Consider the following 23,989-nt stretch of genomic DNA (forward strand, 5'->3'; position numbering starts at 1 on the left):
TGATTTAAATTTTCCAACCATTTCACAAACCAGGTGTTTGCTGTGATTTTGGTGAGCTTGGACTAATGGGGCTTCTGAACAGCGTGCAAGTCCTACCCCACACCTTCTTAGAGAAGTTTCTTCTTGTTCAAAGAGATAAAGGTTATAAATTCCATCACCTTGTCTTCTTAACTTCTTTTAAAAGCAGAGGTAAGAAAGAGAATATATATATTTTTAAATCAATAACTTTGGGTTTCTATATTTACTTAAAAACACTAGAATATAGTTTTATGTGTCTTTTGTGTTCATTGGACATCCTAAGATGTTGACAAGGGGGAAATGTTATCTTGAAGAGTCCTCCTATGAGAACTTGGCTGGGCCCCAAGAATAAATGCCTTATGTTAGAAATTGGAGTACAGAAAAGCAGAAAAAAAGCTCTATGACTTTTTCAAAGACCTTCAAAAAATTATGGAGAACAAAACCTTGTAAAACTTTCCTATTTTTTTTATTTCCTAAAAGTCCTTAACATTCTTTTCTCCCATGTGACTAAAAAGCCAAGTCCCAGTAAGGCAGGTTAGTAAGAAACTAGAAAAACTCCCTGGCAAGTGGAATAAGAAAACTGAGACAAATGACCGAACAATCAGCTGGAATAGCTGAGCAAGTAATAGTTAGCTGATAAATCCTAAGACACCTAGGAGCAGGTGGTTTAAGTCACCTTAGAAAGGGAGAAAGATAAAACACATACACGCACACTGATCCATGATAGAGGTGGAACTAAGCAGAGAATAACCCTAACCTCCATTACACACTAATTTTATTTTTTAAACTTATTTCAAATAACTTTTTATTTCTATTTTAAAATTGATTTGAGAGAGAGAGGAATGGTGACAGAGAGAGAGAGAGAGAGAGAGAGAGAGAGAGAGAGAGAGAGAGAGAGAGAGAGAGATGATAGAGACCCAGATAAAGATAGAAAGAGAAACTCAGTCAACTGCCTCCTGCACGTCCCTTCTGGGGGATGGAGCTGAAACCCAGGCATGTGCCATAACTGGGAATCTATCTGGTGACCTTTTCGTGCCTGGGATGATGCTCAACCAACTGAGCCGGGCGTACAGGCTCACTTTAATACATCAGCATACTAAATGACACACCCAGAAATCTACTAACTATTCTGTTGAGATCCTCCCCTGGGATTTCTCCTAAAACTCCCGCTGGTAGAAAACAGATAAAACCCACAGGACAAAGGACACCAGTGTGTGCTGTTCCTTGAGCAGGCCCGTGCCCCCTTTCTTAGTTGTGTACTTGGCTTCTTCTATCCTAAGCTCTAAGGGTCGGATGAGACTTGCACCCAGGGGAGCAAGTGGTAGCAGCAACTCATCCGAGCTTACCTCTTGGTCCTGTCTCCAGGGGTCCTTCCTTTGCCTCAGTCCGAAGCTTTAAGAAACTTACTCTCACTTTCACTGAAGCTCCTGTACTGAAATTTTTCCAGCACAAGTCAAGAACCTGGAGGTGGAGAAAGGTCCTGGACCATGCCGGGGCAGGGCCAACCCTGGTGTGGAAGAGGCCCAGGAACACCAGGTGGTAGTTTGTCAGTTTTAGCCCCACTTTCTCCTTTGCTTTCTGTTTGGAATTTTGAAGAATTCCAGAAGTATTGAAAATTCATACCTAAACTGCATATTCTGAGACTGGGATGTGTCTGTGAGAGAGGGGGCGGATAAAGCAAATGAGTTATAATGTGCTAATCTAATTGTTTTCATAGGTGACTTTGAGAAGCAGAAAACTTTCTGTGGGCAAAGGGGCTATAGATGTTAGGAGAGAGGAAGTTGGGTAAACACCCTGTGTTGCTTTTACCACTTTCCTGACAATTCCAGGATCTTAGAAAGTTTTAACTCTAATTACCCTTCTACCTTTGTATTATTATTGTGTGTTTTAATTTCAGTCTTGAAATTTAATAGCAATAAACATCCCTAGAGCTTAGATAAAGATCTTAAAATACCATTACTCACTAACAGACATCCGAGTTGCTTGGAGAAATGGCTGATTCCAGGTGTGGGGCTAAAAAGGATATTTTTTTCTCTCATCTTTTAAATTCTTTTGGCTGGGCTAGTAAATTAACAGAGACAGATTAACAAGAGAAAACCAAAGCTTAATACATGTGCATGGAGAATTCATATAAGCATGAAAATTTCAAAGACAGTAAGGCAACATTGTGTATAAAAAACATTTTTGGACAAAGAAGAAAGAAGGGGAGGCAGAGTATTCAGAAGTGAGATTTCAGAAGTGAGAATGGGTGATATTCAGGTAGTTGAGGAGGAGGGGAACATAAGTGGCAGGAGAATTCTTGTTAGGCAACTCAGAAGCAATGGGACACAGGGTATCTAGGTAACAGGCCCAGCCTGAAGCCCTCTCGTTTTCTGCACTTACTTCAAATTAGGCTGAGGCAAACATCCTAAGATTTCCTTCCTGGAGTAGGCCTTTCCATCTGAATCTCTTACACAGAAAGGGAAGGGTCAAAGGTTCTTTCCGAATCTTTTGTTTCTTAATAAACAGCTTAAAATCAATATCCCAAGAGGCAAAACTTTTGGCTCTCTTCACAGGTTTGAGGCAGGAAATGTGCAAAAAAAGTATAAAAAACAATCTGCAGTGCCTTCTGATATGGCTGTATTTAACCCAGTTATTAATTAACTGGAAAGGAACAAAGGGAAGGCTGAATAGTATAGGCATGCCCAGTAAAGTCTGGGTGACATAGGGAAGGTACTGGTCAGTTACACCTGGTAACAGGTCATTGGCCAGGATGGTATGGCCACTGCATGGGCGAGAAACTGGAGATACATAAACAAAGGAGTTCCCTCTCTTGCCCTTGAACCTGACTCTTGGCTTCAGGGCTCCCATGCTCTGCACTCATCCACAGCCCACAGCCGTGTGGACCCCACACACAATGGACTGATGGAATAAAACTAGCATGATGCTACATTGGACCCAGCTCCACCATGGGATGACACGCTGGACATTGGCTTTGCTTTTAGCTCTGCTGAATCCCCAGGTGCACTTCTTCCAGGACTGGTTTAAGGGAAATGGGACTTTTAAAACCCAGAGATGTAATTCCACGCAAATAAAGCTTTCTACCACATCTCATCCTCCCACGAGGGCCTCTGGAAATTCTTACTCCAGTGGTACCCTCAAGAGCCCCACTCTTACTAATAAAGGAGGGCAATCCACGCAATTCTCTGATAACATTTCCACTGGCTCAAGATAGAGTAAACTGAGCATAAATAAGAGTAGCTGCAACACACTGAAAAATGCCACGTACATTTAAATGCTTGAGTCCACAATAATTAAAAAACACCAAGAAATCTAATAAATCGCCTTTGAAGGATGCTAATAACTGCTTATTTTGCAAACTAGTACATAAAGATGAAGGAACCAAAGTTCTGCCACTCTGAAGCTGCTTTTTGGGATATTGATTTTAAGCTGTTTAATTAGCTATCTAAATGAGATCACACCAGCTGGGGTGTGATCCCATTTAACTTCACCTTCACATGGACCCTATCTCCAAATACATTTTTGCATTGGCAATAAGGACTTCAACCTATAAATTTTGGGGGACACAAGCATTCAGTCCATAACACAGCATATATTTACATAAATGTGAAAATAAAGGCTAATGTGCCTATAAGTAGTTAGTACCCTAGATGTTGATCTTATTTCAATTAAAGCTAAAAATTAAAAATACGAATTGTGAGAAACAGCAACTTTTAAATTTGGATACTTAAAGAGTCCTTTTAGTCATGCTTCAAATCATCTCCACAGTTTTAATCATTTCATAAAACAGTTTGCCTTCCCACAGCAACAGCCTGCATGCAGTTATCCTATATAATAAAGAGGTAATATGCAAATTGACCATCACTCCAACACACGATGGCTGCCTCCATGTGGCCACAAGATGGCCAGCAGGGGAGGGCAGTTGGGGGCGACCAGGCCAGCAGGGGAGGGGAGTTGGGGGTGACCAGGCCAGCAGGGGAGGGCAGTTAGGGGTGACCGGGCTGGCAGGGGAGCATTTAGGCTTCAATCAGGCTGGCATGGGAGTGATTAGGGGGTGATCAGGCTGGCTGGCAGAAGCAGTTAGGGGCAATCAGGCAGGCAGGCCTAAACGGGCAGTCAGACATCCCTCGAGGGGTCCCAGATTGGAGAGGGTGAAGGCTGGGCTGAGGGAACCCCCCCCCCCCCAGTGCAAGAATTTTGCGCACCGGGGCCTCTAGTAGTAAAATATTTTTTGTTCATACTACAGTGATTTGGAAATTGGGATAATTCTGACAGAACTGTTTACCTTCTAATCCTTACTTGTGTGCACAAATCAATAGAAAAAAGAATTTTACAGAAAATAGGAGCTGCAAATTAAACACCTCAGATCACAAACTATTTTCAATATCCTTCAAACACCTCTGAATCCTTTTCTGTAAAAACACTCAATACTGTCATCCTTACAAAAAAATATGCTGGCTACACAAGTGAAATGCTAGAGCTTGAGAATACTAAGAAGAATAAGATGTGATCCAAGGTCCCAAAACTAGCTAAGAGACATACTTATGCATATATAAATGATGTATCCTTTACATGTGACAGTGGGAGTTTACTGTGGCTGAAACAGTCAGGAAAAATCCTCAGAGGTTGGACTTGAATCAGAATTTTATAGGACCTACACAAGTTAAAAGCAGGGGAGCCCTGGCTGGTGTGGCTTAGTTGGTTGAGCATCGTCCAGTGCACTGAGAGTCACTGGTTAGATTTTAGTGGGGGCACATATACCAGTTGTGGGCTGGATCCCCAGTAGGGGGCGTGCAAGAGGAAGCCAATTGATGTTTCTCTTAACGATGTTTCTCTTTCCTTCTCCCTTCCTTTTCCTCTAAAATCAATAAAAAACATATTATTTATTTAAAAAGAATGTTCTTCAAAATAAATAAATAAAAGGAGGGAAAAGTTGAGTGAAACTGTTCGCATCTATTCCATAAAACAGATCTCTAAGCATGACTAGGCAACATATTGGTCCAGCATTGACTGCTAAATGTTCTTGAGAGCAATAAAATAGTCTGTAATTCAGTTACAGACGGAAAGAGTCTATAATTCAGTTATTTCATTAATTCAGACTATCCTTCAACTCAACTGGCCCAAATTCAAGCAGTTTACCACATATAGTGCTTTATTTATTTTTATTGAAAATGCAAAGTCATATTAAAGAACGACATTTAAATAAATTAAAAATCATTCCATATCCCTCTACACTAACACAATGAATTTCAGTTTTGCAAATTACCTTCCACATGCATAAAGATTTTACAAAATCACAATCATAGGGTTCATACTATTTTACATTGTGCTTACTTTACTTATTATTTTATAGACACGTCCATATTTCTACAGTCTTCCAAATCATTATTTTAATAGCAGTATAACATTTCACTGTTTTTATTAGCCCATTTTCTTCTTTAACATGTAGATTATTTCCAATTTTTTGCTATTATAAGTAATACAGACATAAACATCTTCATGCATTTGCCTTTTTTTGGTTTGTTTTGTTTTTACATTATTTTTTAGGAGTAGAATTTAAGGGCAAAGATATGGTCAATTTCATGGCTCTTTCTATGTAGTACCAGGTTGCAATCCAAAAGGGTTGAATCTATTTATTTTATTTATTAAATATATTTCTTTATTGATTTCAGAGAGGATGGGAGAGGGAGAGAGAGATAGAAACATCAATGATGAGAGAGAATCATTGATCAGCTGCCTCCTGCATGCCCCCCACTGGGGATTGAGCCTGCAACCTGGGCATGTGCCCTGGGCCAGAATCAAACCTGGGACCCTTCAGTCCGCAGGCCAACGCTCTATCCACCGAGCCAAACCGGCCAGGGCATTATATCTATTTAAATGCCATCTAAAGTAAATGCATTTACACAGTTTCTTTCTAAAATTAAAAAAAAAGAAGTGTTAAGTAATTTTAAACTTCTGTATTTAAAGTTAAAAATAACTGTCTCTTTTTAAAAAAATGAAGGGTGTGGATAGATGGTCTAAACAGATTACTAGAAGTTTAGATGAGTTAACTAAAGCAACGTTTCCCAACTTTTCTCAAGTTATAGCACACAGGGACAATTATAGAAAATGGACAAAGGTGTTGCTGGCCCAGAAATTCCAGCCACCCAGGCCACTTATGGCTGCCCCAAGGGTTATGAGGATCCACATCTAGGCACACGTATGACCAAAAGTGCCTGTGTGCATGATGGGCTGGGAACCTCTAATTGAGGAGAGGTTCTAGTTAGTGGCAGAGCTGGGAAATGGATGCAAACTTCTAATCAAGGTATTTTCTACTATATCACAACTGTTCTGCATGCTTTCTGCTCTAAAATTCAATTTTATATGCAGACGTGTCTATACTTAAGAATAAAGAGGATTTTCTAACATGCTTAAAAGAAAGATACCTAACCTAGTGATTTATATCAAAGCTGAATATTAAAAACAGTTCTTACCATCAGCAAATGTTTGGCTATTTTCTTTGCAATTTTTCAGATATGCCATTTTTTTACATTTAGTTTGTAAACTCTCAACAATAATTATCTTTTGCACAGTATCTTATATATATGTTAATCAGTAAATAAAGAATAACAATGAATTATACACACAACAAAGGAAAAAAACCTAGATTTAAAGTAAGACCACATTCTAAATAATTCTAAAGGTGATAAAAAAAATTTTTTTTAAAGTGTTGATTTTGCAGAGGTAGAGAAGATTCCCTCCTTAAATTTCAAATTCCCTACTAGCTAAATAGAACCTTAATGTACACTGTCAATTACATTAGAGGGTCATAAGAGACATTTCATTCCAAAGAATGATTCTGTCCTGCACCCAGTGTTCATGCTACCAGGAGAAAAAATTTACTACAAAGGCATTTCACCTTTTACCAAGTGTCCAATATTCCATACCACCTTCAAAAATCAGAGATTATAGATGCTAGCTAACCCCATTGTTTCAATTGCAAACATACATTAGATTTCTCTTGATCATTCATCACTGGGTTGAGGTATAGAGTGGGTGTTAGAAATGAAAATTTACCTATTATGCGCCAGGCCAAAACAAGAAGCAAGGAACTCCAAACTCTGCATTTTTTTTTTTACTACACCCCAAAACAGTGATTACTCGGTCATTTCTACAGATCCAATCAGACATTATACACACAAACGCATCCGTGGGACCGCATGGCACTTGGAAGATTACCCACGATTTCCCACTTATTAAGGTCTGGATCATACTTTTCAATGCTCTGAAGATATGTTCCCTTTGAATAGGAATATCCCCCAGTGACATAGATACATCCATTCATGATGACAGCACCACACTCCATCCTTCTTTCCATCATGGGAGCTATCTCTCTCCACTCATTTTGTTCAGGGTCATAGCATTCTGTGATTGTAGTTTGTCCACCAACTAGATAGAGCTTACTTTCAAATGGAACTGAACACAGTCCATATTCTATTAAAAAGAAAAAAGCAAATTTTAGTAGGATAACAAACAAAAGAGATACCTTAGGGTGGTGATGTAACGATCCTTTATAATTATGCATACAAACATAGAATAGTCGTGACATTTTGACTCCAGCACACACTACCACAACACTGGGCCATAAGATCCATTCCCTTTCACCTGCCATGCTCTCTACCACATTACCCTGTTTTAATTCTCTCCATAGCACTTTTCATGATCTGGTGTGTGACTTGTTTCCTGTATCCCTGCTGTCTGCTCCATTTCCAGTTGGAGAATGGCAAGTATATGGACCCAATAAGTGTTTGTTGGATCAATGAATAAATTGTACCCTTTGCCTTCTGTGCCTAAATATGCCCTCCTGTGATTTTGTGAAAGAAAAGCTTTATAAGCCCCTCTTCAGAAAGAGACAATGTGAGATCAAAAATGTGATTTCCCCATTAAGAATGGAAGACAAATTCTTATCAGTTAAGTTCTTGCTATCTAGGTTTTAAAGGCTAAAGAAGACTCAGAAGATGGGCATTTTTGTTTTGAGTCCACATTCTGTTGTTGTCAAGTTTCTGACAAGAAAATAAGAATTCTCCCACCTCTGAAAAACCCACTTGTTCCTTTCTAGTTATATACACGTAGAATTTTTATTGGATTTAGTTGCTTAAAATATTTGTGAAACATTGTTTATATAAATTACTAGAGACCCAGTGCACAAAATTTGTGCACGGTTAGGGTCCCTAGGCCTGACCAGCAATCAGGGCCAATCAGGTTCCCCGCCTCCCTGCCTCCCCCTTCCCTCGATCCCTCAGTGCCCCATCATGTTTTGCACCGCCCCCTGGTGGTCAGCGCACATCATAGCGAGTGACTGAACTCCAGGTCTCCTGGTCAAAGTCCTGAGAGGACAATTTGCATATTAGCCTTTTATTATATAGGAGGATATGAATCATTCCATCAAATGGTTATTGTGAAAATTCATGATGACACAAAAATTTTATGAGTTGATGTGATTCAACAATGAGTTCACGAGGCTTTTCTTAAATTATTCAAAGTTTACCCAAAAACCCTCTATTTGTGGTTTGTATATTAAGAGAGTTATCTTGCCTAGCTGGCATGGCTCAGTGGTTGAGCATTGACCTATGAACCAGGAGGTCACAGTTCAATTCCTGGTCAGGGCACATGATTGGGTTTCGGGCTCCATCCCATGTGCGGTATGCAGGGGGCAGCCAATCAATGAGTCTCTCTCATCATTGATGTCTCTGTCTCTCTCTCCCTCTCCCTGCCTCTCTGAAATCAATAAAAATATATTTAAAAAAGAAAAGAAAGATATCTCAATCTTCCTATAGCAATAAGTATATTTAAAATAAAGTGGTTCCTGCCCTAGCTGGTTTGGCTCAGTAGATAGTCAGCCTTTGGACCGAAGGGTACCAGTTTCGACAATGGTCAAGGGCATGTACCTCAGTAACAGGCACCTCCCTGACCTGAGCCCTCTCTCTTCCACTTTCTCTCAAAACCAATGGAAAAAATATCCTTGGGTGAAGATTAAAAATAAAATACAGTGATTCCTGATAATTTTTCCCATTACCCAAATACAACATAAAGTTCTATTACATTGATGGAAACTCTTTCTTCTTCAGCTGTAACTGCCTTGTTTCTTGTTGGTCACTCTATGAAGTAACTGAGGCCCAGGGGCTGAATCTTATTTATTGTGCTCCCAGCACTGAAAGTAGCATATAGAAAGCACTCAGCAAATATCTGTTAGACAAATGAATAAATGAACAATTTCAAACCAAGCATGAGAATAGTGCCATTTGTCACGGCTCTGAGTTTACACACAAATATTTACTACAAATGCATGGCAGTCTGCATTAGGTATTACATGAGTGAAGTGAAAAAACCCATGCAGGATTCAGAGACAACCACAATATTTTCATGTATGAAATACTCATTGAAATGATTTCAAATGTTTTTTTTTCCTAAGCAGATGTGAGGAATGTTATAGATTTGACGTTGACCCTGGAGTGACTGTCAACTCCTTTCTCTCCATCATTTCCTGTATGTAATCAGTCAAGATAGCAATCACTCTTCTGACTAAAGAGACCTATACAGCTTATGTAACATAACTTCCTTATCCCATTGGAAAGTAAGAACCAAGAGCTAAGCTGTTACTCTGGAGAGCCAGGAGAGAGCTCTCTTCCCACATGACACAGCCATCCACCGCTTTTTCTCCTTTATCACTTACAGCTGCTTCACTGTTCTTCATGCTCTCTTCTTCCTCAACTCAACCCTTAACTAATGCTATTTCTCAAGGTTCTGCCCATAGCTGTACTGTTGGTCCCACCCTCCCATGACATCTCATTCATCCCCACACCCATAGCCATCACCTCCAAGTAAACAATTCCCAGATCTATATTTAGCTGCATTCTTCCTCCTGAGTTGCAGAATCGCAATTCCTATTGCTTTCTAGACAGCTCCTCTGGTTATCCAACTCATTTTTCACATTCAACTATAAAACTGAGCTCATTATCTCTCCACTTCTCCCTTCCTATTGGCTCTTCCTTCAATCCTCCCCATCCTCCCAGTCAACCAGCCAGAGACCTTGGAATGACTCTCAACTACTTTCTCTCCCTCATTTCCTATATCTAATCAGTCAAAACAGCAATCACTACCAATTCAATCAATGTCGAATCTATAACATTCCTCATATCTGCCCATTTTCTACTCCACCACTTCAGGCTTTCAGCATTTCCTGCCTGGTTTATTACCAATAGTTTTAGTAGATCTCACTGCCGTCTTTCTCCCAATCTATTCTAAAAGGAGCTCTCTTCTTAAAACTAGAACGGATCACACCCCATTCTCTTGCTCTGACACCTCTGACAGTTCTCCATTTTTAAATTTTCCTGGCTCATATTTCTTCCTGACAGCAATCACTGTGGCCAAGGAGTGGTTGTTGCCTTAGATGAGGCTTGTATGCTCTGCAGCACCAGTCTCTCCAGGAATCGAGAGCCCTCCAAAGCCCTCCATGGTACACTCCTCAACTGAACTTTCTCATCCAGTCTCTCATTCTACCCTCTTACATCTCATTCATATATATCTACTCCAGAAACTGAAATAAACCTGGAACTTTCCCTTCTGCCTTCCTTCACTGGCTAATTTTCTGCCAGAAAACCTTCCTCAAAAACTACCTTCCTTAATTACAGCCATTCTTTAAGGCCTAAATCATAACAAGCTACTCCTGAAGCTTCTAGATTCCCCTTAATTAGACTCGAGCTCTCTCTCCCCTCAATTTCAATAGCAGGTAGTTGTAAGATTGTCTTGTATTCCCATTATGAATGTACATTTGCTACCAGATTCTGAGTTCCTTTGGTAGTAGAGACTATCCTTTAATTATCTTTGTATCTTACATAATAACTGGAATGATATCTTTCCCCAAGTAAGGTCTCAAAAAATATTATGTTCGATTCCCGGTCAGGTCACATGCCTGGGCTTGAGGCAGTCAATCGATATTTAGCTCCCACATCGATGTTTCTATCTCTCTCTCCTTATCTTATCCTCTCTCTCTCAAAATCAATTTTTAAAAAACGTTAAAAATTAAAAGATCATGATTATATTATGTTCTAAAAATAATAGTAGTCTAAGCTATATATAAGGTAGACTTATAGATATAAGACATTCTTCAGGAGGTGCTCCTAAAATGCTAAGAAGCATACCTTGTACATGGGAGGGTGGGTAGGGCCAGGGAGGAGGAGGGTAAAGGGGAGGGAAATGGGAGATAGCTATAATACTATCAACAATAAAAATATATTTAGAAAGAAAAAAAGAAGCAGACCTTGCTATAATTTAGACAATGTAGATCCAAATGCCTCTAAGGCAGTGGTTCTCAACCTTCTGGCCCTTTAAATACAGTTCTTCATGTTGTGAACCAACCATAAAGTTATTTTCGTTGCTACTTCATAACTGTCATGTTGCTACTGTTATGAATCGTAATGTAAATATCTGATATGCAGGATGGTCTTAGGTGACCCCTGTGAAAGGGTCGTTCGACCGCCAAAAGGGTCGCGACCCACAGGTTGAGAACCGCTGCTCTAAGGGCTAAGGAGATAACAGACTAGCAGAATGAAGCAGGCTAGGGGTAAAAACAACAGCACGGGCCCTAGTTCTGTGATGTGAGGAGAATGGGAGATACTACTGACATCATCTAAAGGCAACAGCCACTACTTGGCCACAGTGATTGCTGTCAGGAAGGAATATGAGCCAGACCTGCCAAGTTTTCTAAGACCAGAAATCATGGTTTTTATTTGAAATCTCCTGAATTTTAAATATTGGTAACAAGCCAGTTCAAAAATATTTTAAACACTGTAAGAGCCAAACAGAATATCCCATGCAGAGTGCTAATTTGATAACTTTGTTTCTTATATTACTTCAGGGAAAAGTCTAATGAAAATCAAAACTTTAAAAATTGGATTATAGCCCTGACCTGTTTGGCTCAGTGGATAGAGTGTCGGCCTGTGGACTGAAGGGTCCCAGGTTCGATTCTGGTCAAGGGCATGTACCTTGGTTGCAGACACATCCCCAATAAGGAGTGTGCAGGAGGCAGCCGATCGATGTTTCTCTCTCATTGATGTTTCTAGCTCTCTATCCCTCTCCCTTCCTCTCTGTAAAAAAAATAATCAATAAAATAAATTTTTAAAAAATTGGATTATAAGTTCCCCCTGATTTATACTGTAATTTAATATTTATTTCTAATTGATTTTTCAATTTGTCATGGCTTTTCACACCTTGGCTTAAGTCTCACTGACTTCTAGACTTTTTCAAGCAGTGAACAAGTTATATGTAATTAGAACATGCTATGGGATATTTTTCAAAGAACTCCTTTATGAAATACATATTATTTATAATGTAAATAACTATCCTCTAGTTTGTTAATCTGACTTTTCATATATTGGATTTTCTTTGTAAAGCTAAATCAGAGTAATAGCTAACTCATAAGGTTAACGGGAGGATCAAATGAGATAACAGTGTAGTTGTGAAGAGCATGGTGTTCCCAGGCAGATTGCCTGGATTAAAACCTCACCTCTAACGAGCACTAGCTGGCTGACCTTGGGCAATTTATTTACTGTGTGCCTTAGAAAATAGAGATAATAATAGCATCTAGCTCACAAGATTGCGGTAGGGTTTACGTGGATGAACACATGTAAAACTATTGGCATAGTTAGTTCCTGGCACATTCTTACTGAATAAATGTTAGCTATTAATCAATATGAGCTGTTAATATTATTTTCCATTATAACTTCATTGGTCATATGGAAAGTGGTGGGAGTCTGCGATAGTACATATGGGCTACTAGGAAACAGTCTCTCCATTCCATGACATCTTCAGAGCCAGGACAGCCTGAGGCTGAAGTGTCTTCTTATGCAAAGCCCATGACATACGGAGATGCAGCCCCTGATCCAGGTGTGCTCTACCTGAATTGTGAGATGACATATGTGACCTATGGGTATTAGTAGCTGCACTGGTCAAAAGCAGGAGAGCCTGCTCCCTTAAGGAGAGGCAGCCTGCTTAGTAGTTACAGCACAGGTTATGCAATTTGTCTGAACTGAATCCTCATCTATCACTTCCAAACTGTGTGTCCTTGGCAAAGGTACCTATCCTTTCTAAGCCTCCATTTCCAAATATGTAACAGGTAAACAATACCTACTAACAGGGTTGTGGTTAGAATTTAAGGTAATATTACATGCAAAGTGTTTAGTTAATATCTGGCCTATGAGAAGTGCTCAAGGTTAGCTGTTACTATTACTCTCAGAGGGTTCCAGCTTGTGAATTTCAGTTACGCTCCCCAGTAACCCACATGGAAGCCTGATGCTATATGGAAAATGACTCAAAGTAGTATGGTGATTTGGTGATATAAATCTTTCCTAATGAGAAACTTAAACATAAGGCATAACTGTAACAGGACATAGCTTATGCTTTCCCCAAGTTCTTCAAAGACACAAGTCAAAGAACAAAAGACACCATAGAAAGCAGGCCATTCCTTGTGGGCAGACATGTCTTTATGATTGTTAAAGTAAGGCCAACATAAGGCTCTACACGTGGTAGGAGGGAGTGCTTAATAGTTATTGAAACCCAGAAAGAGTATGCTTCTAAAAGAAGAAAACATCTCCTGCTGAACCGAATCACTCGGTACCCTTCCCAATATTTGATAGACTAGTGCCTTTTATCTGTCTATAAAAGTTATGTTTTATATAATGCATGTAAATGAAAAAAAGCACATAAGGAAGACAAAAAAGAATCTAAGTGAAAAAAATGTTTCTTTAATACACTTTTATTGATTTCAGAGAGGAAGTGAGAGGGAGAGACAGAAACATCAATGATGAGAATCATTGATTGGCTGCCTCCTGCATGCCCCCTACTGGGGATCGAGCCTGCAACCTGGGCATGTGCCCTTGTTCGGAATCAAACCCGGGACCCTTCAGTCCGTAGGCCGATGCTCTATCCACTGAGCCAAACCAGCTAGGGCTGAAAATTTTTTTTAAAGAAACTACTTTTATTCACAGAGGCTTAAAATGTATGTTGTGTAATGACATGTGGGGAAGTATCTGTAGACATGATCTAATCTGAATAATCTAAATTGTGATTATTGTTACATGGACACATGACTATTTTGAGCCTTTTAATTAAACCCATGTGCAATCTACTATAAACTTAGCATTTTCCTATTTCCAGCCCATTTTTAGCCATCTCTCACACTGATAGGCTGTGTATCACGAAATGCACTATTCAGACAGCATTTTGTTACCTGGATGGGGACCAGAAGTGATGAGGCTCCATTCATTGATATCCGAATTGTAGCTCTGGACCTTGTCATAGGTGCAGCTCCCTCTGTAGCCACAGTGTCCACCAATGACGTAGATAACTTCATGTAAGACACAGGCAGTAGCATTTCCCACACCTGTGTGTCAATTAAAATCACATCCTCAGATTGATCTTTCATTCTGCTTTGCAATGAATAACTGTATTGTCTTTGTTATGGATACTAGATATAAGGCACTGTCCTAGGTGCTCTGAGGGATAGAAGAATGAAAAAGAAAGGCTCCTGCCCTGATAGTGTGTCTCAATGGTGGAGCGTCGACCTATAAACCAGGGGTTCACGGTTCGATTTCTGGTCAGGGCACATGCCTGGGTTGCAGGCTCAATCCCCAGTGTGGGGCGTGCAGGAGGCAGCCGATCAAAAATTCTCTCTCATCGTTGACATTTCTATCTCCCTCTCCCTCTCCATTCCTCTCTGAAATCAATAGAAATATTTTTAAAAAATAAAAAGAAAGGCTCCTTATACTCTTTTAAAAGAGGATGAGACATTTACACAACTAGAATACAGGGTACAGACCTACTACTGTGGATGTGCAAAACAAAGAGACATTACTTTTGACTAGGGAAATCATGGCAGGAGGTGGCAATATTTGACTTGGGCCTTAGTAGGTAGGACTTTGTCAGGCAGAGGTGAGAGGAAGCCACTGAAGTGAGGGCAAGGCAAGTGCAAAGGCTTACTGGACAATTCAAGTAGTTGTTTTGATTCTGCCACCCTGGAAGGGATGGTGACACACCTGGGGTTGACCTGTGGCAATTAAAGCTGGCAGAGTAAGTTGGAGCCACGTGGCAAAGAATCCTGATGCCCAATTTAAAAATTTGCACTTGATTCAACAGGATTTTGTTGTTGTTGTTAATCCTCACCTGAGGATATTTTTCCATTGACTTTTTTAGGGAGAGCAGAAGAGAGAGGGAAAGACAGAGAGAATCACTGATGTGAGAGAAACACATCAATTGGTTGCCTCCTGCATGAACCCTGACCAGGGCCCAGGCTGGGGAGAAGCCTGGAACCAAGGACCAGAATCGAACCCGGGACCCTTTGGTCTGCAAGCTCTATCCACTCTGCCAAACCAGCTAAGGCGATTCAACAGGATTTTTAAAGTTTTTAAACAAAGGAAAGGAGGAACTACAGCATAGAAGGATAGAATTGGTCCAGGTGCAAAGTGTTGAGGGCCTGAGTTAGAAGCAGTCTTGGTATAGAGCAGTGGTTCTCAACCTTCCTAATGCAGTTCTTTATGTTGTGGTGACCCCCAACCATAAAATTATTTTCGTTGTTACTTCATAACTGTAATGTTGCTACTTTATGAATCGTAATGTAAATATCTGATATGCAGGATGTATTTTCATTGTTACAAATTGAACATAATTAAAGCATAGTGATTAATCACAAAAACAATATGTAATTATATGTGTTTTCCGATGGTCTTAGGCAACCCCTGTGAAAGGGTCGTTCGACCCCCAAAGGGATCGCGACCCACAAGTTGAGAACGGCTGGTATAGAGGAAGGTGCACAGCGGCAAGAGACACAGGTAAAACAGAAGGGCCTTGATGACTGATTGAGTTGAAGACAAGACGGATTCCGAGGTCCCTAGCTCAGAAAACCGGGAAACGCTGATGCCGCAGAAAAATGAGAAAGAGAAAATGGTTTCGGCAGGGGAACAAGAAGAGAGAAAGAATGATGATGAAGCTCATTTTAGTCAAAATGTCAGCTTAATCTTTCAACCGACTTTTATTTTCGGATATTGCATGGTGGGTGCAGTTCAGGCTCCTCGTTCATTTCTACTCCAAAACAAAACTGAGTTTATTTCTTTAATATGTTTTTATTGATTTTTAGAGAGAGGGAGAAGGATCAAGAGATAAAAACGTCAATGAGAGAGAAAACCTCATTGATCAGCTGCCTCCTGTACTCCTCCCTCCGCCCCCCGCCCCCATCCCCACCCCCACTCCCAATGGGGATGGAGCCTGCAACCCAGTATGTTCCCTGGCCAGGAATAGAACTAATGACCTCTTGATTCCTGGGTTGATGTTCAACCACTGAGCCACTCCAGCTGGGCCAAAAGTGAGTTTATAAGCAGGGCAGTTATGATGAGAGGGGTAAGAAAAGTTACGAGTTCCTAAAAAGCCATCTATTTATTTCTTCTCTGTACCTCCCTTAACCAAAAAAGAAAGTTAATTTGAAATTTGACTCTACCCAATTTAAGGTCTCATTCCCCGGGAAAGAAGCTAGTTCACTTAGAGACTACAAAATAAAACAAACTGGGGGAAAATGTTCTCCTTTCTACATAAGAACGGGAAACTAAAAGTTCAGCATGAGTCTGAGCATCAGAACTAGCCAAAACTGCACATAACTGACAAAGTGTTAGCCTTCCCTGGGATGATGAGGTATAATCAGGAATCAAACCTTCAAGGTGAAAGTATAAAACTTTGACATTTCAAACCCAGCTGGTAGGTGAGGGAGGGCTTTTGCATATGAGGGCCTCCCATTCCTCTTAAGCTATCAAGAACACATTCAGCTTTCTTTCATGGTGGATACACCATTGCAGCATTTTATTTTCAGCAAGCGTTGCTTCAAAAGTTTTAACAAAATTTCAGTAAAGTCATAGGTTTCTGCCCTCAAAGCAATATAATGTAAACTACAAAATCACTGAAACTTAAAAAAAAAAAAAAAATCACCGAAACTTATCATTAAGAAGCAGAGGCAGCCAAACAGGTGTGGCTCAATGGTTGAGCACCAGCCTATGAACCAGGAGGTTCAATTCCCATCAGGGCACATGCCCGGGGTTGCAGGTTCGATCCCCAATGGGGGGCAGCCGATCAATGGTTCTTTCTCAACATTGTTGTTTGTATCCCTCTCTCCCTCTCCCTTCCTCTCTCTGAAATCAACAAAAACATTTTTTTATTTTTAAAATTATTTTATTATTTATATATTTGTTTTTCAACATCTTTTTTTTTTTTTTAATCCTCACCCGATGGTATTTTTCCATTGATTTTTAGAGAGAGTGAAAGAGAGAGGGAAAGACAGAGAGAAATATCAATGTGAGAGCAACATCGATTGGTTGCCTCCTGCACTCGCCCTGGAGCCTGCAACCAAGGTACATGCCCTTGACCCTGGGACCCTTCAATCCACAGGCTGACACCCTATCCACTGAGCCAAACTGGCTAAGGCAACAAAAACATTTTTTTAAAAAAGAAAAGAAACAGAGGCAGGAATGTATCTAGGTTTACGGTAACTGCTAAGATATTTGCAGTGGCCTTATTTCTTTTGTAAAAGAGGAGTCGGACAGGACCTTTGGAATCACCATGGAGAGGGGACTGAAAATCTGTTAAGTGGGGGTCATGCTCAGCTAGAGTCAAAAATCAGAGCAGCAATAGCAGCGGGCGTTAAGCCACCTTTTCCCACCCTACCAACCATTTCTGCACCGTTGGGCATGAAGGAGAGTGGTCAGGATTTAAGATGAAAAATACTTCCGCCCCATCAAAGCTGTCATGTTCTTCTATAATGACGTTCCTGAGTACAATGCCTAATGCTGGTAAGTGCTTCCCAGGCATAAGTTCATTTAGTCCTCTCAAAACTCTAAACTAAGTAATGTCACCCCCATTGTACAGACGGCCATTTGCCGAAGCTCGCCAGCAAATGAGTGGAAAGTTGGGATTTGGACTCGGGCAGTTCCATTTCAGAAGCAGTGTGCCTGATCACAAGGCTATTTTGCCTCTCAGGCTTCCTGCTTGTCATCCAAGGATCATACCAGGTCAGATTCCCACGCCAGGTCAGATTCCCACACCCTCGCCAGTGTTAAAAAAGAAACAGAAAGGCCTGGGAAGAAACATTTGGAATAAAATGACACAAATTTGGTAACCAACCACCAATTGTTTTAGTGCAGCTCCCCAGCACCAAAAAAATAAATGTAATTAAGATTCCAGTGTAGCTTTTTTCCGGGGGGAGGGAAGGAGAGCAAGGCTAATCTAGTACCAAACAGCTAGTGCCTGCCTCTCTCTTTAACACTATGAGACAAGACTTGAATCAAAAATGCAGAGGCTCAACAAAGAAGTGCTGGCGAGGATGTGGAGAAAAGGGAACCCTGTGCACTGTTAGTGGGGATGCAGACTGGCACAGCCACTGTGGAAAACCGTATGGAGTTTCCTCAAAGAATTAAAAGTGGATCTGCCTTTTGACCCAGTGATCCCACTTTTAGGAATATATCCAAAGAAACCTGAAACACTAATTCGAGAGACTATATGCAGCTCTGTGTTCATAACAGCATTGTTTACAATAGCCAAGATCTGGAAACAGCCCAAGTGTCCAAAAGCTGTGGTACATTTACACAATGGAATACTACTAGGCCATACAAAAAAAAGAAAGAACACCTTACCTTTTGTGACAGCATGAATGAACCTGAAGATTATAATGCTAAGTGAAATAAGCCAGTCAAAGAAAGATAAATACCATATGATCTCGCCCTAACCAGTTTGGCTCAGTGGATAGAGCCTCAGCCTGCAGACTCAAGGGTCCCAGGTTCGAGTCCGGTCAAGGGCATGTACCTTGGTTGCAGGCACATCCCCAGTAGGGAGTGTGCAGGAGGCAGCTGATCGATGTTTCTCTCTCATCGATGTTTCTAACTCTCTATCCCTCTCCCTTCCTGTCTGTAAAAAAATCAATAAAATATATTTTTAAAAAATACCATATGATCTCACTAATATGTGGAATCTAATGAACAAAATAAACCGAGGAACAAAAAAGAAGCAGATGCATGGATATATGAAACAGATTAACAGCTGTCAGAGGGGAGAGAGCTTTTTTTTGGGGGGGGGAACTTTAATTTTGTGAAAGAAGGTGAGGGAATCAAGCAAAAATCAAACAAACAAACCATAACATACCTATATAACACATAAATACAGATAACTGTGGTGACTGCCAGAGGAAAAGGGCAGTGGGGAGTAAGTGGAGGTGGGCAAAGAGGGGGAGAATGGGGACAGAAAGAGACTTTGCTTGGGTGATGGAACCACAATGCCACGTGCAGACGATGTTTTGTTGAGTTGTACACTTGAAACCTGTATGGTTTTGTGAACCAATGTCACCCCAATAAATTCAACTAAAAAAAAAAAAAAGCAGAGCCTATATCTAGTTTTTGAGAGAATGTAATTTGTTATACCCTCAGGGGCCAAAACTTTCAAGGTTTTAATGAAAGATCACCCTGGCTGGTGTGGCTTAGTGGGTTGAGCATTGTCCCGTGTATCGAAAGGTCCATTCCCAGTCAGGGTAGATGCCCTCATTGCCGGCTTGATCCCCAGTATGGGGTGAGCAGGAGGCAGCTGATCAATGATTCTCTCTCATCACTGATGTTTCTCTCTCTCTCTCTCTTTCTCTTTTTCTCCCTTCCTCTCAGAAATCAAAAAATATATATTTAAAAATAAGAAAATAAAAAATAGATCTCAAAACAGGTTGTAGAGTCAGAAGAATGAATTATACTGGTTTCTAATATAAAAATGTCTTTTCTAGCCTGAGTATTCTAAACACATAAATCTCAGACAAGTTGGGGACTGCTATACTATGCTTTTACTTGGAACATTCTGCACATTATTTGTATAATCCACTCTAGTTCCTAGGTAGCATTCCAAGTAAATTCTTTTTCAAGTTATTTGCAAGAGAAGCAAGACTGTTGGCCTAACCTTATACACCTAAAAAAATACAGAATAAGCATAATCTGCACTTACCTTTAATCATGTTTGCAATGGGAATCCATTTCTCTTTTAATGGATCATAGAACTCGGCCTCTTCTGCTGGAGCCCCTTTTCTGTAACCGCCTAAAGCATAGACACAGCCACCCAAGGTGACTGCACAGTGGTAGTACCTGGCATTGAGCATTGGCAAACCTTCCGTCCATTCATCACTTTCACTGTTATAGATCCACACTGTGTCAAGAGCTTCTATGTTATCTGTCCTGTAACCCCCAGTTACATAAATGTTGGGTCCCAAACATGTAACACCATAGCTCTCCCTAGTATAATCTGGTATTTCTGCTCCCTGAATCCACACATTTGTCAAAGGATCCCATATGTGGACCTCTGATAAAGGATGCCAGTAATAGCCTCCAATGATATACATTGTGGCTGTGGACCTCTTGGAAAGCTCTTTATGCATGGGGTTCAAAGCATTGTATATCAGAGACCGTATCTTATTTTCTGTTAGTAGGCAGCTTCTTTGAAGGCCTAAAGCTGTTTTTAAATACATTGGATCTATATCTATGTTGATATAGCTTAGTAGATTATACAGGAAGTCAATTCGATTTCCTACATCGTAAGCAGTCCACTTAATAACTGGCTCTATGATGGCTTCTTCTTTCCAAACACTGAGATTCTTTCTGGACAAGATAAAAAGCAACTTTTCAAAGCTGACTTCCAGAAATTCTTCTTGTTGCCATACTTCCTTAAACCTTGAACACAGAATTCTCTGAGATTCCTTCTCTAGTTCTGGACATACGTGAAATTCTGCAAAGGAGTGCATTCCAATACAGTTATCAATATCCAGATGCCTTACCAAAAACTGCTCACAAGCTTTCTTTACTGAGAGGAACTGCAGCAGATCTGCTGCTTCAAGCAGGCTTTGAACATTTCTTTTCGTTATTTCAATTTGAGAAGTGTATGCATAATTTACAAGACCTTCCAAAATATCATGGTGGATGCCAAAGATTTTTATTTTATTTTTAAATTTTTCTTTCATGTCAGCTGTGAACATTGCCTTAAAATAATTGCTGCAAGCAGCTAAAACAGCTCGGTGACAATGGAAGATTATGCCTGACGGACACTGAAGGGTGATATCAGTAAATAATCCATCCAAGTAAAATGTTTTGAATGCATCCAGAAAATCCACTGGATGCGCTGAGTCCTTAAAAAGGTAAATATAATCTTCTTGTCCTTTCAGAGCCATGGCTGCAATAAATATAAAACAATAAACGTGCTTTCAATTGTGCATATTACCTCAATTAATCAATACTAAACATTCCAATCATTAGAATGACTGCTTAGCGCCAAATAAAATCCAAAACTAGACTAAGTTCAACATTCTAAATGCAAAAAGTGGATGGACTATTTCGTAATTTGGATGATGGTCAATTTAAATTCAGGGTAGCTCGGAGCCTGAAATGAAGCCCCCGGATTTTTCAATAGTCCTTTCTAGAAAAAAAATTATTTCCTACCCCAATTACACCGTCTCCATCTGTCCCGAGCAGGCGTCTGAGAGACATCCCGCTCTTGGCAAACAAAGTGCCCGAGGGGTCACCCCATTCAACCGAGAGGGGCCGGCCTCGGTTCGACCCCCATTCAACCGTTTTCGCTTTCAGGCCGCTTCGAGATGCCAAGCGGGGGATGATCGAGAGGTAATGGGACCGAGGTCCTGGAAAAGGGGAGCCCTGTGCCTCTCCGGAGGCAGGAAGGCGAGAAAGGAGAGCGGCGCGCCCCTCCCCGCGGTGCCAGGGGTTTCCGCGCCCCCGCGCCCGGGCCCGCTTCCCGCCCGCTTCCCGCCCCGCCCCGGCCCGGCACGGGGGCTCCCAGGGCGCCGCCCGCCGCCCGTCGGGCCGGGTGCCCAGGTCCCTCGGCCCCGGACGCCCCGCAGGTGTGGGACGGCGCGGCGGGCGGCCCCGCGCTCAGCCGGCCCGGCGCCCGCGCGGCCATTGTCTCCGCGCCTCCGCCGCGGGCTCCGGAGGCGGCGCGGCCTCGCCCTCCCGCGCTCGCCCGCTCTCGGTCCGCCCGCGGGTCTCGGGCGGCGGGCCCGCTGCGCACCTACCTCCGGCGGCGGCTCGGGGCCGGGTGCTGGCCCGCGGGCTAGCGGCGAGCGGGGGCGGAGGCGCCGCCGGACCCTCTGACCATCTTTGGAAGCGGCGCGGCGGAGGCTGCCTGCTAGTGCAGCTCCAGCCCACAAACGGCGCCTATTTTGGTGCCCCGGCTGCTCCCCGCCTCCCACCGAACAGCCCCCCGCGGGCCACTCGCGGGAGCTCCGGGCGGTGCCCCCGCAGCAGGTGGGCCGGCTTCCCCGGGACGGGACAGCGCGGGGCCGGTGGCTCTCCCCTCTCCTGGGGTCTGTCTCAAGCACATACTCCCCCGAGCATTTCCCCTCGACTAGAGACACACTCGGCGTTAAGTCCTGAGTTCAGAGCACATGTCGGGGTGGGGGAGGGAGTCCCCTTTTCCCTTCCTTCAGTAGCTCTCGCCGGCCGGGGTGGAGGGGAAGGGAGAGAATGCAGCACAAGGGCAGGTCTGGTGTTGAGGTTGTCTTCAAAATGCCAGGAGTAGCGGCGGCTTTCCCACGAACGCCACCCTGCCCGAGCACCGCACCCTGGAGGGAGCCCCTAGGGGTGATGTGCGCACCAGGGGTTCACCTGGGAGCTTTGAGATGGGCTGGGAGCAGCCAGGGCCAAGGATTCAGGCTGCCGTGTTTGGAGCAGAGGAGTCACCAGTCTTCCTCCTGGTGACAGCCAGTCCAACACGTAAGGATGTCCATGGGCTACACCAGAAAGTTCATTTTCTGATCCAACAAAAGCCAATATCGAATGTTTTCATTTATCATTCACTTAGTTGTAGGATTTTCTTGAGTGCCTGATAGGGCGAGGCTCTGGTAGTAGAATGGTGGATACAGCTGTCACAGAGCTGCAGGGGTGGGCAAACTTTTTGACTTGAGGGCCACAATGGGTTCTTAAACTGGACCGGAGGGCCGGAACAAAAGCATGGATGGAGTGTTTGTGTGAACTAATATAAATTCAAAGTAAACATCATTACATAAAAGGGTACGGTCTTTTTTTTTAGTTTTATTCATTTCAAACTGGCCGGATTCGGCCTGCGGGCTGTAGTTTGCCCACGGCTGGCTTAGAGTCTAGCCTTCTTAAGGGAGGAAGGAGACCTGGATGAAAGCAACACCAGAGACCCAGTGTCTCTCTCTCAGTGTCCTGAAAGGCAGACTACACAAATGGACAATGGCCAGGTCGTAGGTGACAACAGAACTCTGAATGACATAAGCAGCCCAGGAAGCCAAATCACAACCTCTGCAGCAATTGGACCAGAACAGGCAGCACTGGTCAAGACTCTACTTCCAACTCAGGGCCACCAGAGAAAGCCAACTAGACTCCCTAAACCAGTGGCATAAAATACCTCTGTTTCTAGTAGCCCATGCAGATTGCCCAGGCCAGCAATCTCCAATCAGAGCAGACCTGAGACCTCCCCCTTTTTCTCACTCTTATGTAAAGCTTTCCCATTCCCATGCCTGTCTGAGCCTCTGCCAAGGGCAAGTGTGGGTGGCTGACTCTTGCTATAGCAAGATCTGAAAAAAGAAAAAAAAAAAAAGCTGTTTGTTCTCATTTAGGGGGTTTAGCTTAATTCCACATGTCAGACCATCGCAATTGAATTATGCGGGATGCTGGTCATGCAGCATCCCCAGACTTCACAGGGATGGAGACCTAGGAATCTGCATTCTAATCAAGGGCATCATGTGATTCTTCTTTTGCAGTTAGAAGAATGTACTAGTATGCTGGACCCAAAATGGAAGAAAAATGAAAGGTTTAAAATCCCAACATCTGGTAAACAGTTTAGTAGAGAAAAAACATAAGTGAGACTTAGTTTCAGGCTTCAATTTCATCTCTGCCATGTATCT

At 42.1% G+C, this 23,989-nt stretch overlaps 1 protein-coding gene across 3 annotated transcripts; it reads right to left on the minus strand.

Annotated features, from left to right (window-relative positions):
• Positions 1 to 5,781: 5,781 nt before the first annotated feature.
• KLHL23 (kelch like family member 23) lies at positions 5,782 to 22,555 on the minus strand. Of its 3 annotated transcripts, XR_004969533.1 has the most exons (5): positions 22,133 to 22,555; positions 20,065 to 21,279; positions 14,285 to 14,437; positions 9,100 to 9,243; positions 7,354 to 7,491 (listed from the first exon to the last, which is right to left on the minus strand). XR_004969533.1 is itself a non-coding variant. In XM_036320460.1 (4 exons), exons 2-4 carry the CDS (start codon positions 21,275 to 21,277, stop codon positions 7,181 to 7,183), a joined length of 1,677 nt encoding a protein of 558 aa, XP_036176353.1. In that variant the 5' UTR covers positions 21,278 to 21,279; positions 22,133 to 22,551; the 3' UTR covers positions 5,782 to 7,180. The 3 variants fall into 3 exon arrangements, 2 of the variants coding, with proteins under 2 accessions (XP_036176353.1, XP_036176354.1); XM_036320460.1 differs by lacking the exon at positions 9,100 to 9,243 and having other exon boundaries at positions 5,782 to 7,491; positions 22,133 to 22,551; XM_036320461.1 differs by lacking the exons at positions 9,100 to 9,243; positions 22,133 to 22,555 and adding an exon at positions 21,546 to 21,847 and having other exon boundaries at positions 5,782 to 7,491.
• Positions 22,556 to 23,989: the final 1,434 nt, after the last annotated feature.

This window comes from Myotis myotis, unplaced genomic scaffold (assembly GCF_014108235.1).
Source record: "Myotis myotis isolate mMyoMyo1 unplaced genomic scaffold, mMyoMyo1.p scaffold_m19_p_8, whole genome shotgun sequence".
Taxonomy (NCBI): Eukaryota; Metazoa; Chordata; class Mammalia; order Chiroptera; family Vespertilionidae; genus Myotis; species Myotis myotis.

What these genes read in the sequence shown, in the direction of transcription:
- KLHL23 (XM_036320460.1), bottom strand. Translation starts at nt 21,277, where the DNA reads ATGGCTCTGAAAGGACAAGAAGATTATATTTACCTTTTTAAGGACTCA. An exon ending in CATTGCAAACATGATTAAAG is followed by an intron (nt 14,438 to 20,064) that starts GTAAGTGCAGAT and finishes ATTGACACACAG; the next exon opens with GTGTGGGAAATGCTACTGCC. An exon ending in CACTTCTGGTCCCCATCCAG is followed by an intron (nt 7,492 to 14,284) that starts GTAACAAAATGC and finishes TCTTTTTAATAG; the next exon opens with AATATGGACTGTGTTCAGTT.